The sequence below is a fragment of the Catharus ustulatus genome, chromosome 1, assembly GCF_009819885.2.
Source record: "Catharus ustulatus isolate bCatUst1 chromosome 1, bCatUst1.pri.v2, whole genome shotgun sequence".
Taxonomy (NCBI): domain Eukaryota; kingdom Metazoa; phylum Chordata; class Aves; order Passeriformes; family Turdidae; genus Catharus; species Catharus ustulatus.
In genome coordinates, this window is record NC_046221.1 from 149,217,175 (window position 1) to 149,228,620 (window position 11,446).

The 11,446-nt window shown below is 52.9% G+C and overlaps 1 protein-coding gene across 1 annotated transcript in view; it reads right to left on the minus strand.

Moving 5' to 3' along the window:
• Positions 1-3,282, minus strand: part of EXT1 (exostosin glycosyltransferase 1) — a 175,393-nt gene extending 172,111 nt beyond the window's left edge. Inside the window, exon 1 of the mRNA XM_033068264.2 lies at positions 2,146-3,282. Within this exon, the coding sequence (XP_032924155.1) occupies positions 2,146-3,092 (947 nt within the window). The 5' untranslated portion in view covers positions 3,093-3,282. The remainder of the gene's footprint in view (positions 1-2,145) is intronic.
• Positions 3,283-11,446: the final 8,164 nt, after the last annotated feature.

The following is an 11,446-nucleotide window of genomic DNA, read 5'->3' on the forward strand; positions in this document are numbered from 1 at the left end:
CTGCCAGGTGCCCTTGCTCGGGTAAGATGCTGGGTCGAAGAGCTGCAGCAGCTGCAGTTGTTCACTAGAGCAAGCCCCTTCACCTCAGCAGTGTGACCATACACTGAGACTGCCTCAAATCGTGGAGTAATCTTATTTTCTTGTCAGCATCAGTTTTTAGTTCCTGTCTTTTAACAGCAGCATTGCAACAAACGTTGAAGCCCCCCACTCCAGATACAGCTGCATCCTAGCGGCAAGTATGCTTTTGTCTGAATAGCACAGCATACCAGTTGGATTCATGCTATCGTACCCCCCGAGGCTCACCACAATAAGTGGAAAAGACACTTCAGGGGAGCAGAACTCACAGGGAAATGTCTATCTTTTATTAGACCAAATGGCATAGCTGTAAAAAATTGGACTCGCGTGAAACCACAGGCAGGTATGTTTGGTTTTATGACAATTTTACAGCACACACACTGTAGTATACAGCAAACAACCAGGATTTTTCCCATCTGTAAATTAGCTCCAATTGCTCAGAGCTAAAACCAAAAAACCAATACATCCTGAAAGGCTGCAATTGTCAGGTCTCCCTTCTTTCCCAAAGCATATATTCCCTTAAGGAGATCACAAGCCAAAGGGACTCCCAGGTGACAAACAACATGAGCTTAGCTTAGTATCTCTACTGATCACCCAGCACTGATGCTGTACCGCTTCCACGTGTCCATTATTTCACCACTCGCCCATCAGTTTTCTGAAAATGAATGGGATTAAAAGTCCACTGAGTATTTGCACTGCTCTTTCCTCCCCCTCTGCAGCAGAATTACAGTAATCAAAAGGTGAGCAGAGTTCACCGGGGCAGTTCATGCAGGCTTCCCGACTTTGCAATGCTGACCTTCCCGGTCTCTTCCCAACCCCCAGGGATAGTTTCGGTGGAGAAACAGCCAGCCAGTCGGAAATTTTCGCCAGTATTAATGCCAACGTAGTGTCTTCCCAAATGCTCTCCAGAAGTATTTTTCCACCCACGTTCCCCTGTGCACCACAAAACCCTCCAGCCGTTGGCAGCTCTGGATGCAGCTCCACTGCACATCACCCAGTGCTGTACGGCTGCTCTGCTTTAATTCAGTGTGTAATTCATATTACCCAGGAAATACTCTCATGTGAAAAACTTCATATACAGGCACCTATTCTGCAGCAAACATAGTGGTGGTCAGCATTTAAATGAACTAATCAGCTGCAAACGGCTTAGTCAGCATCGCAATCCTGGAGGTAATTCCCAGAAGCGATTTTCCCAGCAGCTATATATACAAACCTGAAAAGCAGACTGGAAAACAAGGGCAGCAGTACAGCGAGAAAAAAATCTGGCTTCATAGTGACATTACCAACAAATAAAAATAAAAGTCGATAAAAGGCAAGCAACCAGGCATTCACAGAAAGCACATGCTGAGCTCGCATCACTGGTGTATCCTCTCACATTTAAAAACCAGAAACTCAGACACAGGATACAAACACAGCCAACACTCCTTCCTTATTTCTTTACTGATACTGTGCTGGTTTGAACTGAGAGAAGAAACACGGCAAGGCAAGTTACTGGCTTGTGAAGATACACAGATACAGGTCACATGCCAGGCAATGCTTTTTGGGGAGCACATCCCAGCCATCGCCCTCAGCAACCAACGCACTTCGGGAGCCCGGCTCACATGCGACCCGGAGAGAACTGAGGACTCGTACAAACTTTGTCTCAGGGCAGGGAAGGCGCAGGGCATCTAGCCTAAGAGGCGCTGGGGGGGACAAAAAGCCGTGCCAAATGCCAGCGCATCCTCCAACAGCACGTCGGCCGCTGGCAATGTTTGGAAAGCCATCAGGCTGCGGATACAGGTCATCAGTCCCTGGGCGAGGAACGCCACGGCTGCAGGACACCGCATCGCCCTTCAGTGCATCCCCGCCAGCTCCGCCGGCCAAGGCAGCACGGGCCAGCCGGCAGCCTCGCGGCTGACGGGAGAAGCCATCGACTCGCCCAAAGGAGCGATGAATGCTTTCCTCCGGCCACTGCCAGCGCACCGGCACACATCTGCTCACATCTGCCCGGCGGCCCGGGCCGCCCGCGGCGGAGAGCGTGCCGGCATGCCCTGGAGATACAACCACGGGGAAGGGACACCGCTCACTTACTTTTCGTATTCGGTGTTGTCTCGATCGCAGCGCGAATCCTTGTGCTTTTGCCAGTCTTTGCCATGCTTGCAGGTTGTCAGGAGGACAACATCCTCTCCGTTATGGACGTGATATAAGGCATTCCTGGTGTCTGACCCTATCCCCGTCAGGTACCTTTTCCCCTTGAATACCAACATGTACTTCCTGAGAGGAGGGATGGTGTTAAACCTCAAAAATCCCTTCTCCCCTCCTGTCCTAGGATGATCCTTAGAAAAGAGCGGGATAGAAACGTCAAAGTTGGGTCTGAAGTTTTCAGTACTGATGCTAGCTTTGGCCAGCATAGCCTGGCCAATGTCGAACCCCACATCCTCAGTGTAGTCGGGCCAGGTGCCGGAGTATAAATTAAAAATTAGGTGGTTTCTGCCGTTGTTCCACAGGTGGAGGCTCTGCACCTTGGAGCGGAGGTTGTGCACATACTGGGGCGAGAGCTGATCTCGGTCCAGCGTGTCCAGGCTGAGGACGAAGAGGCAGGCCTGCCCGGGGTCCGAGGTATAGAACCGGGAGCCCTCGATAGCGGCCAGGACGTTTTGGTAGCTCTCAGCGATCTTCTCCCCCTTCTGCTGCGGGTACACGTAGACCTTGAAGCCGTTTTTCCGGCACTGAGCGAAGTCGAAGCAGGACTCCATGCGGCAGCGGCGCCCGCGGTAGAGGCCGGCGCTGGCGTCCCGCCGCTGACGGGGGGAGACGCGCCCGCCGCCCTCGGGGCCCGGGCGCTCGGCGGGCGCGAAGGGCCGCAGGGCGTCGGGGAAGCGGGGCCAGGGCCGCTCGGCGCCGCCGGGGCGCGGGCCATGCCGGCTACCGGGCGGCGAGTGCCGTGCCGCCCGCAGCCGCACGCCTCCCAGGTAGAGCAGCAGGGCAAGACAGGTGCCGGCAGAGAGCAGCGTCAGGTAGCGTTTTTTGGCCTGCATGTGTCCGGCGGGGGTCCGGGGGGCTGCGGAGGAAGGCGGGGGCAGCCCGAGCTCGCCGGGCGCCGCTCTCAGCTCCGCTCCGCCATCTTCCCGCCGGCGAGCGCTTCAAACTCTCTTCGCCCACCTCCGCTCGGCGCCGTTCCCCAAGCCGCCGGCCGCGGCCGCGCATGTGGGCGACCGCCGCAACTTTCTCGCCGCCGGTGTCTCAGGGGCGGCGGGCGGCGGCCCGGCGGCGGCCCGGCGGGGCGCCCCGCATGCACTCAGGGCCGGCCCCCCGCGCGGGGCGGGCACCGGGCAGCGCCGCTCCCGCCTTCCCGCCGCTGCCGGCTCTCGGCTCCGCCACGCTCCCGCCCACCCCTCTCCGCCCCGCGCCGCCAGCCCAGCCCAGCCCGGCCCGGCCCAACCCGCCGGCTCACAGCCCGCGGCCGCCGCGCCGCAGCCTGACGAAGCCCCGCATCGCCCGGCGCCCCACGCCTGGCCCCGGCGTCGCTCGCTCCTTGCCTCGCTCCCGCTGAATGGCCCCCAGGACGGAGCAGCGGCGGCGAGGACCCTCCTCCCTCTGTTTCTCCTCCTCCCTCTGTTTCTCCTCCTCCCTCTGCTGCTCGCCCCTCCCTCCTTCCCGCCTCCCCCGGGCCGCGGCAGCAGCGGCCGCCGAGCCCCGCGCTCGCCCACCCCGCCCGCCCGGGGCCGCGACCCCCGCCCGCCGCACCCGGCCCGCGCCGCCCCCGCCCCGGCCCCGCGCGCTGACCTCACCCCGCCGCGCACCCCGCGCCGCCATTGGCGGGCGTCACGTCCGGGGGGGCGGGGCTTCCGCCGCGCCCATTGATAACCCGGCGGGCGGGGGGCGCCGCTGCTGGGGTGGTATCGGCGGTTCTCGGTCGGTGTTGTCCGGACCGGTGTGCTTGGGGCTGCCCCGTGGGTGACATCCTGTGAGCCCCGCCTCGGGGGTTCCTTCGCCGCCTGCCCGCTCCGCCCCCCTGCCAGTGCAGCCCTCAGCCCCCGGCCGAGGGTGCCCCGACCCGGGTCTCTGGCGGCGCCGCCGCTGCCGCCCCCTGCCGAGTGCGGCGCCGCTCTGCTGGAGCGGCCCCGAGGGAACAGACCCAAACCCGGGGCTGAGACCCAAAATCCCAGTTACGAGGCGCCTGCTGGCAAGCGTTCTGTGCGGTGCGGGCAGGGCTGGGGACCGTGGTCGCGGCCCCTCTCCCCGGTGGGGACGTGGCTCCGCTGCCAGCCTGGGGCTGCCCTCGCCCCCGGGGCACCCGGAGCCATCGCCGGCCGGGATGCGGTGTGCTGCGGGGGGGAATGCGCTGTGGAGGGGAGGGATGCGCTGTGGGGGGGGTGCGCTGTGGGGGGCTGCGGTGTGGTCCGCGTCCCCTGGGAGCGGGCCCTCCGCACCACTGAGGCGGCTCCTCGGGGTTGGCAGACAGCACAACCATGCTGATGAACGAGTGGTCTGTAGGGAGCTGCTGAAGCACCCAGCCGTCCTTGCAGCTATGTGTTTGAGCTTAACCTTATCTGCTCCCCGGCATTCAGTGCCATCGCCAGCAGCCTGTGTTCCGGGAAAGCCCTCATCATTCGGGCACGATGGCCTGTATGGTGAACCCAGGCTGGAGGGGATGGCAGGAACACAGCTGGAGCCCCACCCTGCTTTGGCACCCGCAGCACTGGAAAGGGGGATTGCAGCACCAATGAACACACCTGTTTCAGTCCTGCTAGCTCAGTAAATAATAGTGGGGAAATGACCTGCGATGGACTTCCAGATGCTTGCACAAGACCCTGGATGTCCAGTGACTATCTGATGCTAAAGCCTGTCCCAACGTGCTTGCCTTGTTGCTCTGTCCTACATTAAAAGAGTAACCGATTTGCCTTCCCTGGATTGCAATCCCCCTCTCAATCTGCCAGATACAGAGGGGTATTACACCACCTGAGGGACAGACACCTTGCATCAGCCAAAAGCTTCCCTACCTCTGGGCTCTTCCATGCATGTCCTAGGAATGAGCTGAGGCTTCTCTTGTGTCCTCTCCTCTTCTCCCTGCACTGATGCTGAATTGAGGAGGAGAAATGCACCATAATGTGTGTGAAGACAGTGTCTCTTCAGGAAATGTGATGAGAGCTTACTATGGAAGGGTGCATTACTGGTAGAAAATCCAGGTCAATCCTGTAGTTGGAGCCAAGAGAAGACAATTCCCTTCAAAAATAATTTGCCTGTGGGGAGGACCGTTGCAGGAAGAAGTTGGGAATAATAAGAAAAAGTCAGATTCTGAGAACTAAGTCATATTTGTGGCTGGTGTAGGTTTAGGTACAGGGGTCAGAAATTTTTGACAATGACCCAATAGTGGGGAAGTGTGATTAAATGTTAATCTATTCATTAGCCCCGTAGTCCTTCTTTGAAACATTTGTCACAGCCCACATTCCAGAACTGAGATGCTGTTTCAGGAAAAAAAAGAGGTCAGCTTCTTGAAAAGTGAACCAAGGCAGCTCACAGAGGCACCTTCTGTCAGGCACAGGAAGGTGGAATCTGGAATCCCATTACTGCAAATTTGCTCTGCAAATTAAGCCTCTGGGGACCAGTTTCAAACAGAAAGAGAAGGCTCTGAGCTTTGCTGCCTGTGCCAAGGATGGTAGCTGTTGCAAATAGATTTTGAGGATGAGGTCCTGGTAAGCCTGTGGTACAATGCTCCCTGCAAAGGGGAGGTGGAGGAGGGAAATGAAAACTGTTGGGTTTCCAGCTGAACTGCCCTGCACTTAAGGTACCCACACTCTTGCTGACTTCACAGCACCAGTGAATATTTCAGGTTTGAAATATTTGTATCTGGAAAAAGGCAATGAGGTTGTCATTTTAGACCACAGAGAAATAAACCTCTACAGATCACCACTAGCAGATTTTACCTGTAGGATTCCTGAGTTACAGTCTGGTTGCTCCAGAGAGATCTGGATCCCATTGTGCTAGGCAGAACCTACTCCAGGAGATGTGTGAGTGCCTGTAGCTGGGGAGAGAGTGGCTATGGTGATCAGCTGCCTTTTTGAAGACCTTTCTAAACCAGCCATCACACACTGTTTACAACTTTGCTATGTCACAGACTGAAACCAGCCTGTGCCCAGCCCACTTCATTGGTGCTGCTCAGGCCCTGTGGGCAGCGTGGCAGGAATCACACAGCCAGCCTTCAGCCCTTTGGCTGGAGAGTTATCCACAGCCTGGGCAGGCACTGGAGGCTGAGCGCTCCAGAAAAGGAAGCCTACCTTTCTCTGCCTGCATTTGCCACCTGGCAGGTAGATGATGGAGCAGAAACCAGTGTGTAATAGAAATTCTGCCTGAAGATAAGGAAGAATCAGTGGTGAAAGGGTTTTTCAGTGTATCCACGTGGCAAGAACGAGTCACCAACCCCAGGTTTGCTCTGGCCACTGCTGCCTGCTAAGGGTCTGCAGGTTTGCAGGGGGCTTTTGACCCTGGTTCATTACCCTTTGCACTCTTCCAAATAATTTACATCTTCATGTGGCTGACAGTTGTCTGGGAATCTGTCCAAGCCTTTAAGTGAAAGGCCAGGAGAGGGAATTGGTTTTCTATTTCTGACTTTGTAACTTAACACCTGCCCAATCTGTGGCAAGTCACTTGGGGCAAAATTCTTAGAGAGGTAGATTAGTGTGGGCTCCTAATTTTTGGGTCTCTCTTGGTGTCCAGCTATAGCTTTACATGACTTCAAAATTTAATTCCTCAGAATTCCTGGCTCAGCTGTCAGTTAAATCTGGAGGTACCCTCTACTTTTTTAATGCGAAAAATTTCCTACTGCTTCACACACCTGGATTGTGTTAGTTTTGATACTATTGAGTAATGTCCTTGACTGATTCACTGGGCATTAGATGTTTCTCCATCTATGGAGTTCAAACCTGAGCATAGAATCTTGCTTCTTGCACTGAAATCCACTCAAAACATAAGAGAAAAATGTTCGCACTCACTCACCCATCCCTATCCCCTTTTTCTTAAATCTAGTAACTCTGTGTTTAAAATGTTTGTCCAAGTAGGAGACCTAAAATCACCCTCACTATTTCCAGGAGAGCCCCCTCTCTGAGGGGGTGGAATGGGATTCCCCTGCTGAGACTGGCTTGTTTCAGGTAGCTACCTGAGGTAATCACTCTATTAGACTACCTGTGGGTCTCACATTTCCAACTACATGGGATTGATAATATTTTCTTGGCTAATAGGACAGCATGAGAGCTGATTTATCACCACTGTCATGATCCTAGGGGAAAAAGGATAAAAAATACAATGGAGCTAAGATATTTGAAAGGGCTTGTCGACAGACACGTGTAGTTAAAAAATGTTACTCTGTTCCATGCTTAGCTCAAATCACCATTCTTTGTGCCACACACCTGCTTTTCCCTGGCTAAGTGCAACAAGGATTTCCAAAGAATAAAGCAAAGCCTTGCAGAACCCACAGCCTGGAGCTCCAGGCTTGGCTTTGTATTTATCAGCCTGGTTTCCACAGATGCCAAGTACCTGCAGATGCCACTTTGGTTTGGGTGATCATACACAGATTGAAGAGCAATGCTTTTAGCAGAAGTCCTCACCTGAAGACTGTGGGAGAGGAACTGACTCCTGTTTGATATTTGTTCACCTTCTGGTAGGAGGCAAAGTCAGTGCTCTCCCTTTATTCAGTGGTTCACAATGCCAAGTTAAACTTTGCAAAGCATTTTTTGAAGTCCACTCTCCTGTCTGGAAAGAGTTAAGGCTACTTTTAAAACGGTCTCTGCCTAAAATTGCTCTTAAAGGTAAAAACTGCTCTTACCCAGGGTTGTGGCGCTTTATCAAAAAACAAAGGAAGAGGGGAAAAAAGGGGGGAAAAACACAACAGGCTTTCAAAGAGTTGTTTGTGGAATGTTAATTGAAGTGATCTTTGCTCCACAAATTAATACTAATGCTATGGTTGCTTATCATGTCTTGGTAATATCACATGGGAATAAAAATATCGACTCTTACCCATTAAAATAGCAGAGATGTAACTGTTTGAGCTTCAACATTGCAACAGCTGTTTCTCATGTCCTCAGAAATAATTGGCTGTTTAAATGTGAGAAAATCACAGTGATTTTATAATTGGTTTATTTTTAAGAAAAAATGTAACTGCCCTTTGTTAAGAAGGTGAGATTTTCAGGTGAGTTGGAGAGATAGCAGTGCAGGCACCTGATTTACCATGATACTAAACAGATAGTAAAACCAGAGGCTTATAAATATTAACATCTTAATCTCAATGCAGAGCTCTACTGGGCAAAAGCCTGAGACAGACAAGGCATTGCCTGAAACTTGCTGTAGGGTTGGGGCCCTGGTATGCTGGTTACAGAGCAGGATGGCAGTGCTAAGGGTCTGAGTACAAGCAGCTGGCTCTGACAGTAGCATTGTGTGAGATTCATTTGAGGACTTAGTGCTCTGTGGCTATTTTGAGTGCAACAATTCATAAAAGTCTCTCTTTGGATCCAACCTAATTTGGAAACAACTTAAATCCATGAACATGTAGTGTGGTGGGGGTGGGAAGGCTCCTGAGTGCCTTCTCTCAGGTGTGACCAGGACTGGAGGTGACCTGAGGGTGACCAGCTGCAAGGTTCCTGGGTCCCACCTGGCTCTCTGTGCACAGAGCTGGCCCAGTTCCCCACCTGAGTTTAACATTTCCCTCCAAATCCCCCAGGAAGAGACCTGGCCAGCAACTGCTCTGGGGAAGGGCCTCCCCCTGCACTGTCCAGCGGGGCGGGAGGTCTGGCAGAGGGGAATGTGGGCAGCGGGAGAGCGGCTGGGTGGTGGGCAGCATCCTGCAGAGGTGCCACGGCTTAAATCTGCACCTCCAGTTTTGGGGAAGAGCTGGCAAACACTCTGATTTGTGACTTTGTGACTGGCAATCCCCAGGGAGAGGAAAGGGAGGCATGGAATGACTGCACGTGACACCATTCTGTCCCCAGTATTTCATAAGGGCTTTTCTAATTAGCGCTCTGCCTATTGCTTCTCCTGGCACATCCTTGGGTTTTGCTGGTTGCTCCCTCGGCTCCTGTGCTGGATGGAGAGCACGTGGGGGCTCGTGCAGCCTGCGAGGAGCCTGCATGTAGCCAGCTGGGCTTTGGCCCCGAGCCTCAGTGGGACAAAGGGTCAGCTCCAAGGGCTCTTTCCTGCAGCGTGTGTTTGCTCTGCAGGCTGCCTAATAATAACTGTGCCACTGCAAAGGCAGGCTGGCCAAGGGAGAGCTCCTGGGCGGCTGCTATCCCCGAGAGCACCGGCAGCCTCAGCAGAGCCTGCTTACTGGCACTTCTTTCTTTGAGGAGTAATAACTTCCAGATTTACTCCTTTCTAACTGAGCATCTTTCAAAGTGGGTGTAGAACTATTTAAATAGCTTCTGTGGAGGTGGGATGAGAAATTGCTCTTATTCCATAGTCTGCAATCAGCACCAAACAAGCACTTTTCTCCACTGCACACACAAACAGGAAAGTATCTGCCAGCAGCCTCAGCACTTTAGATCTGATTTTCTGCCCGCTGGTGTAAGACACAAGGAATTTCACTAACATCAACAGAGTTTCAGTCGTGTAGTTTTATTTTACTTTATTCTAAATCCATTTAAATCTCCATATTTTTTTCACTCTAGGGACTTCTCACTGAAGAACACCCACCCCAGTGCAGAGCTGCTGCAGTCCTTGCTTCCCAGCATAGCTGGGCCATGGCATGGCTCTGCACAGCTTTTTGCTTGTGTTTTGGATGGGTCAGGGAACAGCTCTGTGACCCACTTCTTCCTGGACAGCCAGATACATCCTACTGCTCCAGAGAGAGGAGCTTCCCTGCAGGAGATAAAGGCTATGGATGTCCTGAGGTGCCCTCCTGGGGTAGCTAAAGTTGGGCCCTTTGCTTCTCCTGCTCACCTGCGGAAAGAGTCCAAATCCAAGGGCAGGAAGAAAAGACCTTGTTAAAGAGTGCAAGGCTCCAAACTCCTCCCTGTTTGGATGGAGAAGAAATGCAGTGAGAAGCAAACAGTACAAAGAAGTCCCATACCCTCAGAGTTGTCAGAGGGGAGCCAGGCTCCCTGGTGGCTTCCAGAGACAGCTTCTGCCCCTACCAAGCTGAAGTGTAGCCATTTACTGCAATAAACCCCAACAAAAGTTTGGGTCCTTGCTGAGTCAGTGCTGTAGCTGGTGATGTATTTTCGTGCATGGCTTTTCTTTTGGTGCAAACATGGGTGGCAATCTGATTAGCTTATGATTCATGATTTGGCTAATGTCCCTACTTCCCCCAGTCCCCACCTGTTCAAATAACTACTACTGTAATGTAGGCTGTTAACTTGAAATAACTTTTCCAACTCCTTTGGTAAATGAGCTCTGGAAACTCTTTAAGTTTTGTCCAGAGGCAGAAGTTGTAATAATTTAACTAAAATGCTTTTCAAACCAAGTCAACATGGTGCAAAACGCTCACTGTATGTGAGCGTTTAAGAAGAAACAAGTTTATTTTGAGCTGTTTCTATTCAACTAATGCCATGATCAGACATGCTGTTCTGGGAGTGCCTGGTTTCTAGACCCTACTGCTTGGCACTGCTTCCTGCCAAAGCCCATCCCCTCCCCAGCTCTGCCACACAGAAATATGCCTTCTTACCCAGCCCTGAGAGCAGGAGTCATTCAAGGAGTCACAGCTGATCTGGAATATTGTGCCAGAGCAGGGTGAGGAAAGGCTGCTCCAGGCAGCCTGGCTGGCAGACCTCAGCAGAGCAGAGGGAAAGCCTGCACAAGCAGCCATGGTGGATTGAGGCTGGTGACTTGAGCCACCTCTGCTACTGTCACATGAGCAGGGCAGGCACTGCTCCTTTGGTCACCTGTCCTGTGCCCATCACTCACCAGTACAGTTGTACTGTACTCACAGTTACAGGCTGTACAGCCCGAGGGGGTTACACCAGCAGCTCCCCATGCCCTTTCCACCAGCTCAAACTGATCAATTAGACTCAGGACAACTTCCCAAAGCCTTAAATTATTTAAGTGATACAGTAAAATAATAAAAAAAATAATAAGAAAAAAAGGAAATAAAGGAAATACTGATATTGAGCTCACCAGAGAATTGATTTAGTCTATTCCTCAACTGGCTGAGACATTGCTACATAAAAGTTGGATTATTCTGAAGCACACATGCATTTCAGCCTCAGTGCATGCAACCCTCAGAAAGACCATCACGCAAATCCTGATCGCACTTAGTCTTCTTCTAGCCAGGAGTTCCCCTGCACTTGCCTTCCTCGTTCCCTGCACAACCCTCAGCTTCTGATTTGGTGCCCTGTCATGTAGTTAGTTCTCACTTCCTCCACTACCATGGATGTCTAATCCCTGTTCTGTAAATCCACCCTTCACT